A 24,064-nucleotide genomic window follows, 5' to 3' on the forward strand; every position below is an offset into this window, starting at 1 on the left:
GCATTGATCTCAAAGATATACAAATAGTATTAGTTTTGATACATTTTGGAAAAGTGATTAAGAATAAACCATTAAGAAAAATAGTACCTAAGATATTAAAGGAATTTTTTAGATTAAACTATATTTTAAATGAAATAAATTGCTCATTAATTTTGTCTGGAGTCTGTCTTAGTGCAATAACCACACATTGATTTTCAGTTGTTCCTCTCTACTCTTTGATCATGTGAAGTTCTGAGCTGTAAGGAATTGTTTTAAAGCTGAAATAGTACAACTCCTTCAAATAGGAAAGCCATGTCTTAATATTTAACTCAAAAAAGGAACAAAATATTATATTTCTTGGTACTATTCTGAGACATGAAAAAGATACTGAGGCTTTTTTTTCTTTATAGAAAAACAAAATAAAAATTTGTTTGAAAGTAAAAGATTTTATAAAATTATAAAATTATATATTTTACTCTGTGTTTTATGTTACTCTCGATGCACAATATTGTATGAAATAATGAAAAACAAACAAACAAAAACTATTAATTATCGAGTACTAGCAGTTTTCTTTTTCTTTTTTCTTTCAGCTCTCAGGAGAAGTGATTTTGCAAATTGCCAATGATCCAGTTCTTCCCTTTAATGCTCTCGATATAGCTTTAGAAGTTCAAAGCAGCCTTAAAGGTAATTTTTTTTAATTATGGTAATTTAAGCAAATGAAAAATTGTTCAATCAATTTTCAACAAGCAATGGATGGAGTCATTTGCTATCTTACTAGCTATGGCAATGCTGTGCCTCTCTTCCTGTAGAAGGAGATCATCAGAAGGGCCTGGAAGAATTTTAGCTGCTGTGTCAACAAAAATGAGATATACTTACCTGTGAATGTAAGACAAAATATCAGATTTTAAAGGATGGTCCACCTACTTTTCTTTTTTTTTTTTTTTTCGTCAATATAATTCTAAACTCCTGTTATTATTTACAGGTTTTATGTGAAATAATATAGTGTAGATATCTAATTTATGTATTTATTTATCTTTTAAAATTGTCCCTAACACCTAGTTGGTCCAAACATGACTGGCCCAGCAGTTTCTCCTTTGGGATTAGTTTCTATAGGGTACAGGCCCCATCCCATTTGACTGAGATGTTGGCGCAGGTACTAGATCAAACATGACAAGGAGGAAACCAAGCAGGAATTTCTGTAGTCTCTATTTCAGTTTCTTCACATTTGAATATGTCTCTCTGCAGAACCTGACCCCACCCTAATAATTACCTTCCTTTCCCTTTTAACCACATACGAATCTTTCAATTAGGCTCCTAATTTGTCTTCATTAATCAAATACAAAGGAAAGTATTGTGATTAAAGATTTTACCCTCCTCCTCTTTGAGTTCCACATCTTCTTATCAGAACTTGAATGACTCATTGGTAGACAACTACTTCTCAATACAGAAGTCAGTATTTTAACTACAGTGCTTAAGCAGAAATTCCTCAAAAATGGGTCATTCTAAAGAGTGAATATTTTCAATAGCTGAAAAATTAATACTTTTTTCCCCCTTTAATTACCTGGATTGCTTTTTACTCCCTAAATTGGAGAATACTGTGATAAATTTTTTTTTTTTCCCTCAATGATTCTTACGATTTTTACGATAGTGACTGTAAAACCATGATCGTGTGAGCAATTGAGTCACTTAGGGCTCTTTGGTCCCACACAAAATGGCCTCATATTGCTCTGCTTTTTGGATATTTAAGTCCGTCTGTATATGATTTCCTTCTTTTCTATTTCCATTAGGCTTTCATCTCACTGTTGTCAGTGTGGCCATCTGTAGCAGTCACTCTGTCCCCCACTTCAAATTTGCTATTTCTAGAATATGTGGAGCTTCAAAACTTGGTTACCAAACATATGACATTTTGCAAAATAAGAAAAGAGCAGGTATAAATAAAGCACTAAATAGTTCTATGAATAATAAATATCTTTTCTGCAAGGTTTTTTTTTTTAAAAAAAACTTCTATTTTGTTTGTTCTGTAGACTTTTGCTTTTTTTTAGTTCTCATTCTCATGCTCTAGGAAATTTCACTAGTATTGAATGTGATAGTTCATATTCAGAGAAGAAAAGGAGGAGTTTACATGACATAAATAGTTGTCCATCTGTAGAGGAATAACCATTATGCATGGAAAGGAGCCTTGGAAAGTATATGCAAAATACTAACACTGTATAATAGAATTATAAATGATAAACAATTTGCTTTTCTGAGTTCAAATTTTCTATTATAAATGTATAACATCTTTGTAAAAAAGACATGAAGAGTTATATTTTAAAATATTAAAATAAAGCCAGCAAAACCAAAAGTGTTAATAATACTGTCATTTTAAATGCCAAGTTCTATTATTTTTTTTTTTGAACAATCAAGTTCATTTTTAAAAATTCATAAATAGGCACAATGTTTCAGCATTTTAACTACTATATGAACATTTTAAGTAATTCAGGCTACTATTGAAGCTCAAAAAGGACCTATTGGGTCACTGTTAGAATTATATTGTTAAACTGATTTTTGAGGGATAGGTTGAAGAAAACTATAGTCTTGCTCCCCAGAAAGTTAAATACGAACAACAAATTTTGCATGTAATTTTTATGGACTTCATAGAATCTACTGAATCCATTTATTCATTTATTTAACAGATACTTATTGAGCATCATTATGTGCCTGGTATAGTTCCATTATCAAAATAAACAAGCGAAAACAAAAACAAAAATAGCAGCTAAATGAATAAAACAAAATTAAAATTCCTGCTGCTAAGAAATATACACACACACACACACGTTACCATGGTAAAACAAATTTGGCATAAATAAAAGCCAATTTAAAATTAGCATTATGCTGAAATTGTGCCCTAATATCAATCACTTCATAACACATTTACATTCTCAAAATAAATGTTGTAGCAGAATTTGGCAGTTGTATCCAGAGTACAGAGGAGAGTTCTTACCTGGTTAAATAAATTTGAGAGTTGTCCTAGATGAGATTACTAAGGGGTTGAGTGTAGACAGAGGACATAAAAGGTCTAAGATTGCTGGGGTACTCCTACGTTTATAAATTGGGAGGAAAGATGGAATCAGAGAAGGAGACCAAGAAGGAGTAGCCAAAGAATAAGAGAAAAAAGAAGTAAATGTGATAGCCCGAAGCCGAGTGAATAAAATCTTTCAAAGAGGAGGGATGATTCTAATGCTGCTGATATGTCAAGAAAAACGAGGACTGGGAACTGACTGCTGGATTTAGCAATTTGGAGGTCCTTGGTGATCTCAACAAAATCAGTTTTAGTGGAGTGGTGTAAGCAAAAACCTGATTGATTAGAGGGATTTAAAAGAATGGGAGGTGACAAATTAGGGACAAATGGTGGTAGATGGTAAGAAGTATGGGATCAAGAAGGTTTGGCTTGTTCTTATTTTGATGACATTAATCTAGTGCAGAGAGAAAATATGATCACACAAGAGAGTAGAGGGAAAATCACTGGAGTGATTTTCTTGAGTAGGGGAAGCACAGGTGTGGAGGACTTAGCTTTGGCTAGCAACTTAGTCCACTCAGGCTGTCATAACAAAACTAACATGAACTGGGTGGTTTCTAAACAACAGAAATTTATTTCTCATAGTTCTGGAGGTTGGGAGATTCAACATCAAGGTGCTGGCATATTCAGTGTCCGTTGAGGGCCCACTTCCTTGCTTGTAGAGGGCCACCTTCTCGCTATAACCTCACATGACAGAAGGGGTGATGGTGCTGTCTCAGGCTTCTTTTATAAGGGCACTAATCCTATTTTTGAAGGCTCTGGGCTTATGACCTAATCACATCTCAAGGACCCTACCTCCTAATACCATCACCTTGGGGGTTCGAATTTTAACACAAGAAGTTTTGGGTGACACAAACATTCAGACCAATGGAGAAACACAAAAATCTATCCATAAAAATATGAAGGAAGGCAGAACATATGGCAGATCTGTATATGTGGTGGTGAGAGCTCTTGGCAAGTCTCTTCATGTTGGAAAAGCAATAAAATAGTCATTTAGAAGGATAAGAAAGTGAAGAACTATGAAAATATGTTTTTTGGACAGCATAAAGATCCCAGAAGAAATACACGTTTTAAGACATACTTTAGCATAATTGTGTATTTTCTCAACCTTCAGCTGGGGATGCAAGTGTAGGGGAGAACAGATTTCTTTCCTTACCCATCACTAGGTTGATGATTGAGACCCCTGAAACAAAAGACAGATAAACAAGAGAAAGGTACACAAATGTATCTAATATAAATTTTATGTGACATAGGGACTTTCAGAAATGAAGATCCAAAGAAGTAGGGAAATCGGTATATTTTTACGTTATGTTGGATGAAGGGAGCAGAAGTATGATGGGATGGAAGGACTAAAGTATATGACATAATGGTAGTGAACCAGGGGGAATGCAGAAAGGCCCGTTTGTTCAGATTCTCTGTCTCTGTGCCAATGAGGATAAGGATGTTCTTTTCCTCCAGGGAGGACACCGCTAGAATGTTTTATGGCCTACTTCAGAGGAAGGTTGGAGAGTTCTCTTACGGCTTGCTTCAGGGGAGAAGGGGAGGGAGAAGGTCAAAGAGATCTTCTTGTTTCTGCTGTTTCTGCAAATGCCAAGGTGCCATATTTTAGAGTAGTGTGTCCTGAACTCCATCACAGGCACAGAACAGGCAGAGTTGGTTTTAATCAGGGCCAGGGCTTTTCTGAGAAAGCAGGGTGTATGCAAAGGAGAACTCCACGTGATGATGGGCTAAAGTAACTCAACTGGGGATGAAATAAAGCGAGGATATGAAGGGAATGAAGGTGAGCAAAATGGAAGTTGGACCAATATACTTTATGTCTGGGTGAGAAGAAACAATTGGTGAGATCAAACAATTAAGAGCACATGAACTAAAGAGATAGGATTCCTGAAAATTAAATCATAGAAGAGTGCAGATATGACCATGGGAGTGTGGTAGTTGGTTGCTAGAGGAAAAGAGGCTAAGAAAAAAAGAGGCCAGAATATGTTTATGTGGATATTGAAATTGCCAAAAATTAAGATGAGTCAGGTAAGAGGGAGTGACTATGAGTCAGGAGCTAAAATCCTCAAAGAATGAGCAGTACCCTAGAAATGCTTTGTGTAATTCCTCTAGGGCCAAGGGTACGAAGGCACCCCTGCCTGCAAGGGCTGCAATGGAAGCAATATTTGAGGGAAGAGTCAGGTTTCAGTTAAGAAGGTAAAGAAAATATTCTGAGAACAGGCCAGGTTAATAATTCTTTCTTCAATAGTTGCATCTAAGAACATGTCATCACAGGAGGAAAAAGCAAAGCAAAGCAAAACAAAACTTCAGTCATTCTACAAAGATTTCTATTCCAGTCCAGACTCCACTATTCCTAGCTCGGTCTTGCCATAAAATCCAAAGTTCTTAGCTGGATGAGTCAGGAGCACTATGGCCTCTTGCTGTTATATCAAACTACTTCTGCTATAGGTGAAGAACATTTTCTTCGGTTGCTGTTTTTTTTTTATATTTGTTTTCTTTTGATGTGAAATTCCTTGGGTCTCCCTGTTACTATAAGTGAGAAAGATGAGACCAGACTTGACATGTACCCATACATATATATAAAAAAAAAAAAAAAAAAAACAAAGCAAAGCAAAGCAAAATAAAATGTAACAAAAAGTAGGCAAAAAACCCCCCAAAAAACTTAGTTTACCTTGGTCTGGGTATAAATATTTGATCAAAGTGATATGTACTTTAGTTATCTTTAAACTATACATTTTTATATTTTAGTCATCATGAGTTAAAATTATCATTCAAAGATTATTCAAAACTTTGCTAAATTATAGGCACCTGTTCTATTTTGACTACTTTAGTTATAACCTTATGTCTAAAATACATTACAAAGAAAGTACTAATGTGTGAATAATGAAGACTGCTTATCACCACCTAAATAAATATTTCGGTTTCAGTTTTAGCTACAATGCTAGATGATTTCATTAGCTAAACAGAGTTCCTGTACTGTGTTAAATGAAACATATAATTTTACTGCTTAATACAAGCTTAAATTGTTGATATATTTTCTTATTTTGTCATGACAGTTAGCAGTGATTAGTTTTAAGTTCTCAATTACAGTTAAAAAAAAAGAAAAGAAAAAGTGACCTTCAAGGCTGAACCATAAAGTACTGTTTCTTCTTACTGCAAACAGTATAAGTATGAAGGACTCGGAAACCCAATTGCATTTTCAACGGCGTAATTTTTACCCCTTGACAACCAGCCATCTTATTTATTTATTACACTAGTTTACAGCAACAGCAGACCATTCTCTACCATTCTCACAACCACCAGAACGAAGGATAATTTACCAGTGAATAATTTGTTTGAGTTGATTTATTGGATGGTTCTTGAAAGCTCATTTTGACTAAGTGACCTTGGCTCTTAATATTTGGTCAATGCCAAACACATAATAGAGAATGAATATTTTTATGTGGTGTATGGAGATATGGTATGTACAGTGAATGATAAGATAACTGATACACTTCAGATACGCTTGTGACAAAGAAGCGTATGTTCAAAAAATGCACTTAGAAGGCAATGCCAGTTAGTTAGAGCATGGTGTCAATAACACCAAGGTCAAGGGTTTGGATCCCCTCACCAGCCAGCAACAACAACAACGACAAACAATGAAGGCAATGTACTAGTTTGCAGGTGCAGAGGGAGTCATCAAGAATAAATAAAATACCACCACACCCTTTAACCTGGAAGCAGACTAAAGAGTGGGCACTTAATCATTGTACTCAGATCGCTGTCTTTCACTTTATAAATTTCTTAATGTTTAAAACAGCACTTTAAAATAATCAGGTATATAATTCTGACTATATAATTTTTGTTTAATATTTTCAATTTTTCTTGGTCAGAATTCTTGATGTTAATTATTTAGCATTATTGTAAAATCTGCAAATGACTAAATAAAGTAAAAGTAATTTTCATTTGCTCTGGCTAAGTACACGTTTATTTAGTGCAGGCCAGACTCAGCAGAAAGCATAATTTTGAACTGTGTGGCTTGTTGCCACCTCCTGATTGTCTCACTAAATGTAAAATAGTAGTCAGCAGCATTTCCTCCCATTCTTTGAATAATTGACAATGCTGATTTGAACTGAATATTTTTTCTTTTTTATTACCTCTGATAATTCATTAGTGTCGATCACTTCATTTTAGAAGGAGGGATAGTATTTTAGATGATGAAGCCACTAAGGCAAGTGTTCTGTGACCTGTTAGATTTGTAGTTTCAATTTTTCAGTATCCACTTGGTTCTTTTTACAGTTACAAGTGAGTGAGACCCATCTGTTTTTTATTTATTCATTTTCTTTCTGAGTAACAGAAAATGAATTTCCCAATTGGCAAACTTATGTCCTGCATAAATTGCAGGGTTCTAGTTCTTAGCCCATCTGTCTCTGATCTTGGTTTTAATTACCACCAAGTTCAGCTTTGGACTTGCCTATCCTATAGACAGTGAAGATTGGTGCACTGGTTATTCAGTCCTGTGCTCTTCCTAGGAAGTCCTAGACAGTCTTCTAATATCCATACCATTTCAAGGAAATGTTATCATAGGAATTCTGAATCATGCTAGATATCTAGCATTTTGACCCGAACTGGCATTTCTGGAACTTACATTTTGTTGTGACAAGGACGTAAAACTCAAAACCATTCTCTGAGAGGTATCTTATCTTGCTTGCTCAAATTAATAGAGAAATTTGGTAAGACATTGGCCATCTGTTGGGTGCAAATTCCTAAAAATATGTTTACTCTCAATCCCCATTATATTTTTATATGGATTCTGACTATGTAACTATATTAAAGGTTGTATTTTATTTATTGATAATCCGCATCTAAGTTCAAAAAAGGATTTGAGGCAGCTGGGTCTGTAATAAAATGACTGTCTCCACATTGCCAATGTTTGCATCCCTAAACTAGTTTTTCTTTCCTACCAGTCCTCTTTGAACACACATTTTTATCACATAATGCCCATTAATTCTTATTCTAAGCATGTTGTCCCTTTTGCATTCCTCGGAATTGTACTTTTTCTTTTGTTTATCTCCTGTCTCACAATTTGCTACTATTCATACAGCTTCCCTTTATGATCATCATTTCCTTCTCTATTCTGAGTACTTCATCCAAATTCATTTGAAGTTGTTTTTTTCAGTTACCTACATTTTATATGTGACACTATTTTGATTGAAATCTGTTGGTGACTTTTCATTTTTTCTGCTCTTCCATCATAGTAATGGTCTATTATATTGTAGTTCTCCCCTCCCCCCAATGCATTTTTAAGATAAAACTCTGTGCCAGTGACAGGATTGTACCACAATCTATTATTCTATGAGTTTTGCCTCACTGGCAGCATTTTTAAAGTTGTTTTTTTTTTTTTTTTGACTTTTTCGTGACTGGCACTCAGCCAGTGAGTGCACCGGCCATTCCTATATAGGATCCGAACCCGCAGCAGGAACGTCTCTGCGCTCCCAGCACCATACTCTCCCGAGTGCGCCACAGGGTCAGCCCACCCCAAAGATACTTTTAATCTTGGTTTGTAATAGAGCACAAAGTACCCTTGCCCTCATGGTGATTAATTTTATTGAATCCTTTTTTTTTAGTTTCCTGGTTTAGCCAATACGTAGTTAAACTCACATGTATTAAGTTTAAAATTTCAACTTTCCATTACAGGAGGAGAATGATAAGAATAAACCACATGTAAACTTAATTCATTCAAGAAAACTTTTGCTCACTCTTCCAAAGCAACCAGTAGCCAGAGCATGTAGCCACAGTCATTATCACAGTAACACAGTGACAGCATCTGTGGGTCATAAAAAGGGCTCATGATTCAATTTCTGCACCAGGCAGACAGACACTGTTGGGAGAAACCTTCCTTACAATGTGTCAAAAGTCTTGCTAGATTCGCTTCTGCCTCGGCTACCAGGATTATTGGATAATCTTTAGAAGGCAAGAATGTGCTGCCTGTTTTTTTAAAAGTAGACAACATAATCCTTTTAAATATACCACTTTGGCATCTTTGTAAAAAGGATTTCTATTGCATTCAGTTTAGCCATAATTATCCATTGTCTTCTGGCATATTTCATCTTTAAATAATATCTTTTTATCTATGCATTTTAAAATTGATGTTAGATTAGTTGAGTATCAATAGTGCACTGGTTCCCAAATTTCTCTCTTTACCTGAGTTTTGTTTGTTTAACATCTTTAAATAACCAGCTGAGATGACTCATTGTGACTCATACTATAGAAGGCAGCAAAAGAATAGAAAATGTAGGATAATAAAGGACTGCTGTTTCCTCTGGCTGAAATCATATTGGCAATTTCTTTTCTTCTCTTTAGTGATGCCACAAGGTATTTTTAAGATGACATTAAGTAACATACATTTTTCCCTGAAAATAATCTTCTATTCTGCTTTTAACCACCGTATTATGCAGAACATAAATCATACTTTTACTTGTCACTATAAATCAGTGAAGTCTAAGCTGTGATTGTGCAATTGTTAGCACCTTTAAAACTGTGATAAGCTCATCCATAGAAGAATAGGTTCTGTAAAATACTATTAACGAAAAAGCCTGTTTGTCTGATATAAAAATGTAGTTTTAGAGTATGACCAACACATTTCACTCTTAATTTAAAATGAAATTGAGTGGGTCTTTAAAAATACAGCCACAAAATAGAACCAAAAGATAGAAAAATGGAAATAAACTGAAATTTAAAACTTTTCAGAGTATAAAACTCTGAAGAGATCGCAATAGTAGGCAGTAAAATCACTTTTTAAAATTGGACAGTTATAAATTTGCCCAGGAGGTTGCAGAACACACTTAATACACAGGGTTTTATGCCAACTTGAAACTCATTTTCTTAGTTCATTTCTGCTGCTATAGCAGAACACCTAAGACTGACTAATTTATAAAGAACAGAAATTTATTTTTCACAGTTCTGGAGGCTGGGAAGTCCCAGATCAAGGCACCAGCAGGCTTGTTGTTTGGAGAGGGCTCAGTCTCCACTTCTAAGATGGCTGTATCCTTTGGAGGGGAGGAACACTGTTTCCCAAATGGCAGAAGAGTGGACGAGCAAAGAGAGAGAAACCACTTCCCAAAGCCCTTTTTTAAAAGCATTAAAGCCACCCATGAGAGTGGAGTCCTCATGGTCTAGTCACCTCTTAAAGGCTCCACCTCCTGATACCATTACATTGGCAATTAAATTTCAATGTGAGTATTGGGAGGGACAAGCATTCAAACCATAGCACTGAAAAATTTATGAAGTGCATCAAGAAAAGATGTAGTTTGTGCAGATCCCAGATCCTGGCAGCTTAGAACATGTATAGATTCAGTGGGTACTGTCAGCACTGTAGTTAATGGTCTTGAAGTCTTAGAGGCCTTAGGAAGATAGGACATATACCAGGTACCTTCGAGCTTCTCACCTACTGTTGGAAGGTGTTTGGGGATCCTGTATTGAGGGACTTCAGAAGGAATATGTTTTCTGAGAAGCTCCCTGTGCTTTAGAGGTCACATGACAAAGCCCCAGGTATGTATTAAGTGCCTTACATTTTTTTGTGATATTTTACTGTACTCTAGCTCAATGAACTGAGCTACAAATGAAGTTCAATTTAGAGTTTAAGAAACTGAACCTTAAAGGAGTTTTATGTCTTGCCCAGATGCATACATTTAAGAAGTGATAGGTTTAGGTTGTCAGATTCCAAAGTCTCAGCCCTTTCCACTACACACACTGCCTCATGAACTTTCTTGAGGGGAGCATGCTGCAGGGTGATGTTGGCTAGAGGGTAGAAGATTCCCTGAGTAGTAGAAATGCGTTTCCTTTCGCATATCTTAGTCTTTCCTGAATTGGCCTGCCTAAATCTCAATATCCATTGATTAGCATCTCTCCCACCCTCCTTTCCTTCTTTCTTTCTTTCTTCCACCTCTTCAATTAACATTACTTCTTCAATATACAGTTCTATCCTCTCCATAACAAGCTAGAAAAATGGAAGGGCTTGGATTAGAGGTAGATTTATCCTTTAGAAGGTCAGAAGAAGGGAAAATATCAATATTCTTGTTTACAGATGAAACACCCTCTCTCAACAGCTTTTTGTAGGTAAAGTTCCAGAACTTCCAAGAGCTCATGTGAGATGCCTTGATTTTTAGACAACTTCCTGATGTCTCTAATTTCACTTCTTCCCTGAGTTCTACTGAGAACATTCGTATATGGTCACCCTCATCAGCATTTATTTTATGAGACATTTATTGTATTTTAGACATGTTATATACTATATACATTTCTAACTAGATCAGGAACTTAAGATTAGAGATTTATTCTTACATGTCTTCCTCTTTTCCAATAAGTACAGAATAATGTACAAAATAAGACTCAATAAGTACTTAATTAATACATGTATTTTACTTTGAAATGATGAGCAAAAAGAAAACAAATGCAAACTGTTTCTGTTTGAAATTTAAAAGTACATTGCAATTGTCTCTTGAATAATATCAAGATAATTTCAATAGGAAGTCTCAATTATTTTGTATTACATTAAGCTTGATTTTCAATATTTATGGTAAATCAGTATCTCTACCATACCATTAATTAATGGTTGGCTTTTCACCAGGAGCAAAGATAAAAAAGAATCATTTTTAAAAGTTGGCTACTTAATTCCTTTACTCTTTATATTATTTCTTTCCTGCTCTTTAGAAGTTTGAGATACCAGCCCATGGAAAGAATAAAATGGCACCAGATTCGTAGGCACTGCAAATTAAAATTGGGAATTCTTATTAAAATACATAAGGAAAGAAGCGTGATCCTTGGGGCTGGGGTGGGGGCACAGATTGGGTAAGTGGTAAGGTGCAACATCTCTGCAAAGGAACTCATCAGTAAGTAAAGCTATTGTATTTTTTCCATGCCTTTGAAAAATGGGTTGTGTTTAGTTTGTGTACTCTAGTAATAGTAACTTGTATTTATAGTGATTTACGCACTTAGATTGTGAAATAACCTGAGGGATAGCAGTACTAAATAATTTATTTAAGACCACATTGATAGAAATTAAGTAGGCCATGCTCTTATCTATATTTTGATACTAAGTCCTTGGTCTTTAGACTCCATGTTCATAGCAGAGATAATTGTATTAATCCTCTCTGAGAGAAATCTCTGGTCTTCAGTTAATTTTCTTTGGTCAAATGGCCACATTAGTTTTTAAATATGAACTATAAACAACTTCAATTATTTCTCTGTTCTCTGATTTCACTGTGCTGTGAGTGAAATTTTATATATTCTGTTTTTATGCATTATTTGTAGGGCATATTTTAATTCAATTTTGTTTAATTTAATTTAATTTATCATTATCCTAAAATAATCTCTTCTCTTTTTAATTTTTTCTTTTCTCTTGCAACTATAATTGACTTTTAGCAGGAAAAGTAAAAGATATAGCATTTATTGATGCTTATTACACACTAAACATGTCCCTGAATAATTTTATAGACATTGTTTAATATAATGATGTATCTCAAATGACATTATCTTAAAATTCATCATTACTCAACAAAATTTTTAATAAATGACTACTGTAGAGCAAGTATTATGCTAGAATTTAAGGATACAAAGACAGATAAAACATATTTGCTGATTGTGTGGGGTTCTTTTTAGTCAAGAAGGAAAGACAATGCAGATAAGGATGAAAATATTAGATGCTATGATGTAAGAATAAAAATATATAATTCAATCATTTGTTGATTAAATGATATTCCTCTCACTTTTAGGTGCTAGGGAAACGGCAGTAAACAAACAGAGAAAAATCTCCTCTCTCACAGAGCTGACATTCTAGCATGGATCCTAAGGAGCACAGAGGAGCAATCATTTGGGGTCACAATAGCTTAAGTAGAGAAGGTAGCATTTCTTTCTGGGTCTTTTTTACAGGGACAAACAAGCTTTAATTGGCAGAGAAAAACCTATTAGGAATCTTCAGAGCATCGTTTATATATCAAAATTATTGAGTGAACATTGAAAATAGAGCTTCTTTTCAATTTGTAACCTCATACCTTTGAAATAATATACACAGTATATTGTGGGTGGCAGGTTTCCACTATCATGGTTCTTTGTGGAACTAGCCAGTTCCTAAAGCTGTCAATTCCCTATAAATGCACTACCATGAAAGATAAATTCATTTAAAGCTAAACAGGTAGAATGGTACAATTTGTCTCACTTGATTCAGCAGTAATGTTTTCAATTCTGTACTCTACCTTAGATCAGAACAGAGTTTTCTTTCTTAAATGGAAGACTCTCAAGGATGTTGAACTTGTTTTTTTTGTTGTTTAGTCTTTCAATTCCAGTATAATCTAAATGTGCCTTATCCATCTTATTCTTTCTTTGTGCAAAGATATTTCCTCTAAGTTCTCTATACATTAACTTTGGTCAACTATCATAATAAGATAAGCCATATCTTCATAAAGTGGCATTGAGTAAGTTATTTGGGGGCTAGATTTTCAAAATGTACAAAAATACCTCCTCTTGCAACCTCAAGTTTTTTTTGTGAAATCAAACAAGATAATTGATGAATATGGAATGAACTTTGAAAACATCCAATTCTGAAACCTTGTGAACTTCTACAATTAATTTTATACATATTGTGAATTTGAATGAACAGAGAGCTACATATTAACTTCAAGTATGATTTCTCCTTCTACCACAGTCTTTAGATTAGTGGGAATATAAAATTAGCAAAACTTATTATGTTTTCTGAGAATACTCCATGTAGGCTAAACTGTGAATCTCTTTGTAGCCCTTATAAAACTACTTATCCCTTTACAAAATTTCCTTTTGTTATTGAATTTTTTTCTAAGCATACTTTTTCCTACTTTGTTTATTTAGTAAACAATTAAGTATGAGTACTGTGCTGGGCTCCAAATAAATTGACATGTAAAACAGTCTTCAAATAAAGGTGAGAAGCAATAATGATCATTATATTAGAGGCTGGTGATTGACAGACATATTTTATGCATCAGCAGCTATGCATCTAACCTAGTTTTTCTTTTCTTAGCATGTTACCTTTCTACAGCATTTCTTAAATTTTAAGAAGTATAGAATAGTCTGAATACCATGTTGAAATGGAAAATTTTTGGCTCTGCCCCTAGAGAGATTCAGCAGGTCTGGGAATCTGCATTCTCACAAAGACTGGGTATTTTAGGAACTGGTAACCCTTGGACTTCACTTGCAGAGAGTCCTTTTGTGATCTTTCCCTTTTGCCTAAAACTCCCCCTAGTGAAGGCCTGCAAGGCTTCCTTTCATCCCTCCATCTGCCTGGCTCGATGTCATGCTCTCAGGACTGCCAACTTAGATTTTCCAGGTTCACATTCATTCATTACCTTGACTTGAAGTAAGTCTCTGTATTGATGTGCTGACCTTGTTTGAGTTAGATGTTCCTAGTCTCCTGAGGATGACACCAGTAACTGTTATTTCAAAGACTGAATCTAAGGGTGGGATATCTGGAAGAAGATTTTGAAGGAATGCTCTTCTCATGGTATGAAAAAAGAATGGTTTTTAAACAAGGTCTCAAATCATATCAGCTGGGAACCGCTTACCTGAAGGGAAATACTTCATATGTACTAATCATTTGATCCTCACAATATATCTATGAAGTAGTTTCTATTATTACATTTATTTTATGGGTAAGGACACTGAGTCTCAGTAACTTTACCAATATCACACAGACACTAAGTGGTAGAGCACAGATTTGAACACAGGTGAACTGGCTCTAGGGTCCCTGGGTCCACTGTACTATTATTGCCCTTCTCTTAGTCAAAAGAATGTCCAGTGGACCATTTGTTACCATTCATATCAGAATAACTTTCAGTAAGTTATTTAAAAAAATGGAAAAGAAACAAAAATACTAATCATCTAGAAAGGAAAATAGAACAATACAAACACTGTGTAGGAGAGTTTTCAACTTACTTTTTAGTCGAATGTGCATGTCAACTTCAAATTACAGGAAATTTCTAGTAAAGAAAAAAGAGCCCAATAGACACATAACAACATATAGTAACATATCTCATGTTCTCAGAAATAAGATAGTTCCTTTACATTTTTTCCTTCTGAAGTAAAGGTTATTCCATGGGAGCATGAATTTTCGAGTCAGAAAGATTAGCCTTCTAATTCTAGCCTACTATTTACTTCCTTGCTGACCCATGACAATTTGCTTACCTTAATTCTCGGATTCTATGAAATGGACATGACAATACAAGGTTTGGTAAATATTAAATGAGTTAGATATGTAAAATGCTCAACACAGTGCCTGAAATTTAGCAATCAGTACCTATTTACTGTTACTATTAGTAGTGGTAATAAACTTAATTTAGTAGAATATAAAAAGTTTATTAGAATAATTTTGGCACGATGAATACATTATCGAAGTTTAATTGATGTTGAATCTTTTTCCTGTGACAGGCAAGATTCAAATACATATACCCTTATTTTTGTCATGTGACAGAAAGAAGAAAACTGTCGATGACAATCTCCTCTGTCTTCAGTGAATCGTCTGGTTTATAACTTATGATTGTAAAATGCTTTTTTGGCTCCTTCGAGAGTGTCTCTTCTGAGATGAGCTCATTTATCTTCACCAGGTGATCAACCCGACACTCGTCAACTGCTAGCCATGGCATCTCGCCTGCGGGAGAGTGCAGAACTATTTCAGTCAGATGAGATGCGACCCGCTAATGATCCCAAGGAGAGAGCCCCCATCCGTGTGCGAATGCTGAATGACATTCTCCAAGACATGGAGAAAAGCTTCCTGGTGCAGCAAGTGCCACCAGGTTTTTACAGGTGGGATATGTGTCTCTAAATTTATATTATTTTGCCCTTAATCACATGTTTGTGTTTAATTTTCAGAATACGGTACCTTCTGTGAACATAACACTATTTAAAAAGAAACTTTAAAGCAGTTATTATGTCTACAATTTGAGAACCATCCCCCTCCCCCAAAACAAATTTCAATTGCATAAGTATAGAATAAAGGAAACTCTGTTTAGCCGTAGCATATAGAAAATGACTAAGAATTTTTTTACATTAATTTCAGTGTGAGTCAAATGAGATATTTCTTAAAAAGAAAATGGAGTTATAGTTTGCACTGAGAGAAATATGCTTTCTTGAGTGGATCAAGAGATAGGCCCCTGCTATTCTGTTCTAATAAGAACATATCTAGAGTTTTGTGTTTAATTCTAGAAATTACATTTTATGAGGGATTTGAATAAGTTTAATAGTCAGGGGAGAGTGAAATTTAGATGGATCTTGAAACAATCAAAGAGTTAGGTATATTTGATTGGAGGGTCACAACTGAATGTTTTCTGAAAACATTTTAAAAATCATCATATGAAAGAGGGATTAGATTTGGACTCTTACAGGATGAGACGAGTACAGCATGGTTTTGGTTTTGGTTTTGAAGTTCCTGGTATAGTAGAATATAAACAAAGGGAAAATGGAGCTTAAAAGTTACAGCATATTTTAAAAGTTTTTATTTAACTTATTCTTTTATAAGACATAAATATAAATACACACACCCTTCTGTATAATATGTGTGTATATAGTGTGTGTATGTTTGACAACTTAATATATATGTACATGTATATATGTATATATCTGTGTGTGTGTATATATATTATGTGTGTGTGTGTGTGTGTGTGTGTGTGTGTAAAATTTTAATGTAGTGTGAAGGTCTAAATTTGTGGCCCCTTATGAATGAGAGTTTTGGGCTAAACAGTCGTCCTGTCTCATTTTTCCTCCAACACCTCTTTGTCTTCTGCCTTTCTCATGATAAACCCTGGACTGGACATACTCTGTATGAACAAAGGATATAACTAAAGCTACAGAATTGATGCATAGGTATGGAAATCTTACTTAAATATGAGAAAGAAGTTTCTACAAATAGTGTTCTTAAAAGACTGAATGTGGGCTGGACAGTTGGCTCAGTTGGTTAGAGCATGTTGTTGTAACACAAGGGTTTAGATCCCCATACAAGTCATATGCCAAAAAAAAAAAAAGTCTAAATGTGATGCTTTTATAAGTCAGTGAAGGCACTATCATAGAAGATATTAAAGCATAGGCTGGGTAGCCCTGTGCACCTGAATATTTGGATTACATAAGACTGAAGGTGCTTTTTAGAACAAAAGTTCTATAATCTGACAAGTCACTTAATCTCTCCACACCTTCATTTCTACATCTACAAAATGAGATGATGGAATGAGACGTTTTTATAATGAGATCTTTTCCACTTCTGATATTTGGTGATTTACCTTTATGATTTTATATTCAAATCACACTTAAAAGCCATATTTTATATCATTTCTTCTAATTCTATGACTATATCATAAGACTTTGGAAAATATTCAGTTATTACAATGGATATTTTTAAAAGCACTTTTTATGCTCCATGTATTTTATTAGGCATTAGAGACATAGCAGTCACCTCAAGTTAAAAACATTTGCCCTGATGAGGTATATTCTGGTGGTGGAAATGGGGAAACAGAATGAACAAGCTAGTAAAGTAAAATATAGTAATGGTAGATGTAGTAATCACTAAAGAGAAAATTCAAACCATATTATTAAATCCAGCAAGATTAAAAAGTCTTCATCAGATACATAAAATATGTTTTAGAGTATATTTAGCAATAAATATAATAGTAAACTATTCCATTTCCTTTTCTTATAATTTAACAAAATTTTAGAAATTAATATAAATCATATATTAAGAATATAACTTTGCATATAATATAGTAAACTTTCCCCATTTGCATTTTTGGCACTTGCACTAGATATTGAAATCCCCTCTATGGTCTGAGTTATGCACCTAGTAAACATTTTATTACGCCTTCAATTATACTTCTTAACTCAGTTTACTTTATGATACATTTTGAGTAGAACAGTAAATATTTGTCTTCTCCGAGTTAACAATGATTAAACTAGTGATTTTCTTCCTGTTAATAATATGATTACAGCATACCTGGTATTCCAGTTGTACAAGCCTCAAAATGTTGATTACAATAGTGTTCTAACTCATGTTACAAAAAGCTTATGGTTTGGCATTGTACTAAAACATTACCGTAGTTATTGAAGGGATACATGTCTGCCATTATTTTCCTTAGCATACTCTCTCTCTCTTTCTCTATGTGTATAGACACACACACACACACACACACACACACACACACCCCAAACTGTGGAACAGTGTAAATAGATTAAATAGCTTTGTTTTGATGTATTTACATGACCTTTTCTCCAGGATTGTCACCAATTTGTACTTCATTTATGAGATATATGACAAATCATCCTATTGAGTGATTCTTTTCTTGGTAGAGAATTCACATTTCTAAAAATTGTTGATGCATAAATTTCAAAATCACAATAGAATTTCTACTCTCAATCCTTGTGAGTACATCCTTTATGGGGGAGATGTGCAAAGTAAAAATTTAGCTGTGAAAGGATGATATGAAGTTTAAAAAGATAAAAGGTGGATTGACTATTTATAACTATAATTACATAGAGAAGAGATAAAATTGTTAATTACATTGTACAAAAGAATATTTGGTAAACAGTGTTCAATGTTTTTAATGTCAAACAGCCTTTAGAGATGTCATTCACATAAGAATCTTACTCTCCATAATGTTGGTGTTATGAGAATTCTCATCAAATATACAAGAAGGAAGTCAAAAGCAATTTTCTTTTTAAGTAAGTTGTTGACAGTTTACTGTATAAAGCTAAATATTGCATTTGGTATTTGGATCATGTCCCAAAGGACACTGCCTCAACAAAAGTGGCACTAAACATTGACATACATTATTTTTGGAATATGCAAAGGAAATATTCCCATAATTTGGCCTGAAAGATTCACAGATTTTGAATCCTATGATGCTGCATCTAAAGCTGACTGCAATTCTCATAAATAAAACTTCATTGAACACTGCTCTGTGCAATCCTGCTAGAAACTGGCAACATAAGATCCCTACCTTCAAGAAGCATAATTTAATTCAAGAAGTAAAATATATAAATCATAAATCAAGTAAAGATGCAGAATACTTATGCAAAGTGCCTAACGAATGTGATAGGCAAGAAGAGCTTTTTGAGATTCAGTGAAGAGAGAAAGTATTATCATGTGGCAGTCAGGAATGACTATAAGAATAAAGAAAAAATTACCTGGGTTTGAGGGAATATAGTATGCCCATTAAATTAAGGAGCATTTCCAAGAGGATAGTTTGAAGAAGAACACAAAGGAGAGGTTGTGTGTGATGTGCTGGGGAAGGAAGAACAGAAAGTAGAATAGTTTGAATGGTAATTGGGTTCATGGTTATGAAAATGTAGGTAGGAATTAAATTGTGGAGTCCCTTAAATGTTCTGTGGGAAGGTTTGGGCTTTATTATTCACACACATAAAAAGCCATGTAGAAATCTGTGTTATTGGCAAGAGTTATCTGGTGCTTTAGATAGGGTGGATTGGAGTCAAGAGAGAGCAGAACCTTCAGGAAGACTACGGGGGTAAGAAAGGCATGGGGCCATAAGACCATGAATTGATATGTTGGTGTCAGGAAGGCAGAGCAAAGAGCAGATCTGGGAGATGATGCTGAGGAAGAATTTAGTAATTTAGGGATTGAGTGGCTGTGAGAATCTTATTTCAGGTTGTTTTTAGGATAATTTAGGGCTGGGTGAGTGAAGCAAGGTTGAAGAGCAGAAAGAACCTACTCTGTTCCATTTCTCCAGCCAGTTAGGTAAAGCACTCAGTGTCTCCATGTAATTATATGAAAATCTGTTAATAAAGATAATTTCTAAAGTCCTTTCTAGATCTAAGACTTTAATTCAATGGACACTTAACATTATTAAACCTCACAACCTCTATCATCAAGGAGACTTCTTCTAATCCTGAGTAAGAGGAGAGGGAAAGAGCACAGTGACAGACTGTGATGGCATAAATAAAAAAATCTGCAGAGAGCTCCAGAAGTACTGAGCTTGGTCAGCAGTGGGGAGCAGGTGAAACAACATACATGATCAGGGACCACGTAAGCAAAAGTATGTTGAAAGTTACAAAGCATCACAAAAGTATTGCTATTATCAAATCCAGCAATGTAAAATTTGACTCATTACCCCTGAGTAGGCAGGGGATTATGTATTTTGTTAAGATTCTGAGTCTTCCATGTCACTCATTCTGATACTGTGATTCTGCTGTGCCACTCTTGGAGACCAGGTGTGTCTGGAGAGGAGCTCTCTTAGCATCCATGTTTTGTTGTAGGATTCCTTTCAACTCCCTAGTTGTTATTCTGCGAAGGCAAGGTTAGGAGTCTGACCTGGTGAACATGTGCATTTCCCATTTCAATATATTTTTCTTAAGAAAAATTGATAGACTTTATTTTTAGAGCAGGTTTAGGGTTAGAGAAAAATTTGGCAGAAAGTATAGAGAGTTCTCATGTAACCCCTCATTACCTCCCCGACTCCCCCCCCGACACAGTTACCCTTTTCATTAACATCTTGCATTAGTGTGGTAAATTTGTTAGAATGAGCCAATAGTGACATATTATTATTAAGTAAAGTCCCTAGTTTATATTAGGGTTTACTCTTTAGGTTTTACATTCTGTAGACTTTGACAAAGGTTTAATGATGTGAATCCACCATTACAGAATGGTACATACAGAAATCGATACATACAGATAAAACAATAAAACGATACATACAGAATAATTTTACTACCTTAAAAATCTCTTGTGCTCCTCCTATTTATCCCTCTCTCCTCAGCACTGAGCAACCACTGATCTTTTTACTGTCTCCGTACCTTCGCCTTTTTGAGAATATCATATAATTGGAATAGTACAGCATGCAGCCTGTTCAGATTGGCTTTTTTCACTTTGCAATATGCTTTCCTCCATGTTCATTTCTTTTTATCACTGAATGATATTATGTTGTATGGATGAACCATAGTTTGTTTATCTGTTCATCTATTGAAGGACATTTTCGTTGCATTCAAGTTTTGGCAGTTATGAATAAAGCTGCTATATGCATTTGTGTGCAGGTTTTTGTGTGGACGTACATTTCAGTTCATTTGGATAAATACCAAAGAGCACAATTGCTGGATCATATAGTAAGTCTATGTTTGGCTTTGGTGGTTGGCTGGTACAGGGATCTGAACCCATGACCTGTTACAAAGCAGTGCTCTAACCAACTGAGCTAACCATCCAGCCCTGTCTGGCTTTGTAAGAAACTGCCAAACTGTCTTCCGAGGTGGCTGTGCCATTTAGCATTTCCACCAACAATGAATGAGACTTTCTGTTGCTCTACATCCTTACAAGCATTTTTTACTGTCAGTGTTTTGAATTTCAGCTGTTCTAATAGGTGTATGTTGATATGTCATTATTGTTTGAATTTGAAATTCCCTAATGACATGTGACATTGAGCATCTTGTCATATGCTTATTTTCCATGTGTATATTTTCTTTGGTGAGGTATCTGTTCAAATCTTCTGCCCATTTTTAAAATTGAATTGTTTGGTTTTTTATTGTAGAGGTTTAAGCATTCTTTTTATATTTTGAATACCCGTCCTCTACCAAATATGTGTTTTGCTAGATTTTCTGTGGCTTGTCTTTTCATACTCTTAAGAATGTCTTTACAGAGCAGAAGTTTTGATTTTAATAAAATTCAGCTTACCAATTTTTTTATGTACTGTGCTTTTGTGTTATATCTAAAAAGTTATTGTCAAGTCCAAAATACCTAGGTTTTCTTTGTTATCTCTCAAGAGTTTTATAGTTTTGTGTTCTGCATGTAGGTCTATGATCCACTTTGAATTAACGTTTGTGAAAGGTATAAGGAGAGTGTCTAGATTTTTTTTTTTTTTTTTTTTGCGTTTGGACATCCTGTTGTTCCAGCATTGCTGTTAAAATACTAATCTTTGTTAAAATGCCTTTGTCCTTTTATCATACAGTATACTTTTAATATTGCCTTTTGCTATCAGCATCTCACTTGTTCACAGTAGAATAGTGTTCAGAATTAAGAACACCATGTAATGATAATATTGTAGGAAGAGCACTGGACTTGAGATTTATAAAAGTGGGAGGATGCTAGAGTGCAAAAATTTGTCCTTTACTTCTTGGATGACCTGTAGAAAGCTAGTTAGCATCTGAGTATCAGTTTCTCATATCTAAAATAGAAAATCTAAAAGGTCTATTAATATTAGGACAAAAATAAATAAAATTAGGATAAAATGTGATAAGATAATTTATACAATAGAGTTCTGTACAGGTGCTACAAAATAGAAATAATTTTTATGTATTCTGCTGTTTCTACTTTAGACTCCAATAGTGTTCTCATTTCCAAAACCTCTTCCCCATATCACTCTTGACCAAAGGAGAAACATTTAAAAACAAGTTCCTTTTCCCAAGGATCACTGCAGTGAAGTATTTCTTTCATTTTTAATTTTCAATACATAGTTTCTCCCTTTAATAAACATCTGTTAATTGCTTGCCAGTTGGGGGGGTTACATCATCCCATAGAAAATAGAGTTTGGGGGATGAATCAAATTAAATATGCAGTTTTTAAAAAAGAATAAATAAAATACCTAAATAGCATTAACTTCCAAAATAAATCTGGGCACTCTAAATGATAGACCCTTTTTCAGTAGAAAAGCTTTCTCTCAAAACATTTTCTTTAGGTGTTCAGGAAACATGGTTGTAAGCATCATGGTCTTCTGGGGCAGATTCTTCCACATGTTTTAAGGTTTAGAATTTGAACCACTTTTTAGATTTTGGCACCAACCATTTTTGTGGTTGAAATTTAATATCTTGTGAATATGCATTCAGCCTCGTTTATTTCAGCAGATTTCAGCGAGACTCCTGGCCCTGTCACAAATTACTTCAGTGTTTAAAGCCATGAGTTTTTGAGGGTGCTGTTATGTCTTTATTATCTCCTTTCTTCTCTCACCCAAATACCAGCCTACAAAAATGGGAGAGTACTAATTATTACCATCTCTTTAATTTAAAGTGACTGGAGTAAACTGCAGAGACATAGAAAGATTTCTGATTTTTAACTTTTATTATACAAATAGAAAACCATGGAATTTCAAAACTACTTTTAGCAAAAATATTAACAAAGGTTTTCTAATTAATATGAATATGCAACTCTAATATAGGAGTGCAAGTTGTATCAACATGACAGAGAAATACTACATGCCCTCACTCATAAGTGAGATCTGAGAAAAAAGAGAGAGAGAGAGAAAGAAAGAGAGAAAGAGAAAGAGAAAGAAAGAAGAAAGAAAGAAAGAAAGGAGAGAGGGAGGGAGGGAGGGAGGGAAGGAAGGAAGGAAGGAAGGAAGGAAGGAAGGAAGGAAGGAAGGAAGGAAGGAAGGAAGGAAGGAAGAAGGAAGGAAGGAAAGAAGGAAGGAAAGAAAGAAAGATACAACAATCACAACAATATGCTGAACTTTCGAAAGGAGAGAACAAAACTGAGATTACCAGAAGTGGGAAAGAGAGAAGGGGAGGGGAAAGTAAAAGAGGAACTGGTAAAGGGCCATGAAATATTACATTGTATAATGTTAAATATACTAATTATCCTGATTTGAGCATCACATATTGCCCACAGGTACTAATATTCAATTTTTTACCCCACATATATTTGCAATCAACTATGTTACAATAGAAAAAATTTTTAAGTGACCTCACATTCATACATTGAGGTAGAATACCTGCATAAAATCCCATCTTTAGTCTCTCTACACATTTAAAGTGACAGTAGTTAAACAGCAAAAGCTAGTAAGAGTTTCTCTTTCTCCCTGTTCTGATGTGCACACATGCAGCACGCACATAATGTGCACACACACAGTTTGCTGTGCTACTAACTGTGGTTAGGTGGGATTACAGGGAATTTTACCAAAGGATAGAAAATTTGGTGTGGTTTTGGGAAGATAATCAGAGATCCACCACTGCATTTGTATTGCAATGGTTTGATCTGAAGGGTTTGGGAAACTGAGGAGGAAGCAAACATGAGCCAGTGTCTAACACCGGCTGCTAGGTAGAAACAGGACT

General features: G+C 34.7%; 1 protein-coding gene across 1 annotated transcript in view; it reads left to right on the forward strand.

Moving 5' to 3' along the window:
* NAALADL2 (N-acetylated alpha-linked acidic dipeptidase like 2) overlaps positions 1-24,064 on the forward strand; it is a 757,732-nt gene that overhangs the window by 704,200 nt on the left and 29,468 nt on the right. The window contains exons 12-13 of the mRNA XM_063104553.1: positions 570-663; positions 15,643-15,841. Of these exons, the coding sequence (XP_062960623.1) occupies positions 570-663; positions 15,643-15,841 (293 nt within the window). The remainder of the gene's footprint in view (positions 1-569; positions 664-15,642; positions 15,842-24,064) is intronic.

The sequence above is a fragment of the Cynocephalus volans genome, chromosome 1 (genome assembly GCF_027409185.1).
Source record: "Cynocephalus volans isolate mCynVol1 chromosome 1, mCynVol1.pri, whole genome shotgun sequence".
In the NCBI taxonomy this organism is placed as follows: Eukaryota; Metazoa; Chordata; class Mammalia; order Dermoptera; family Cynocephalidae; genus Cynocephalus; species Cynocephalus volans.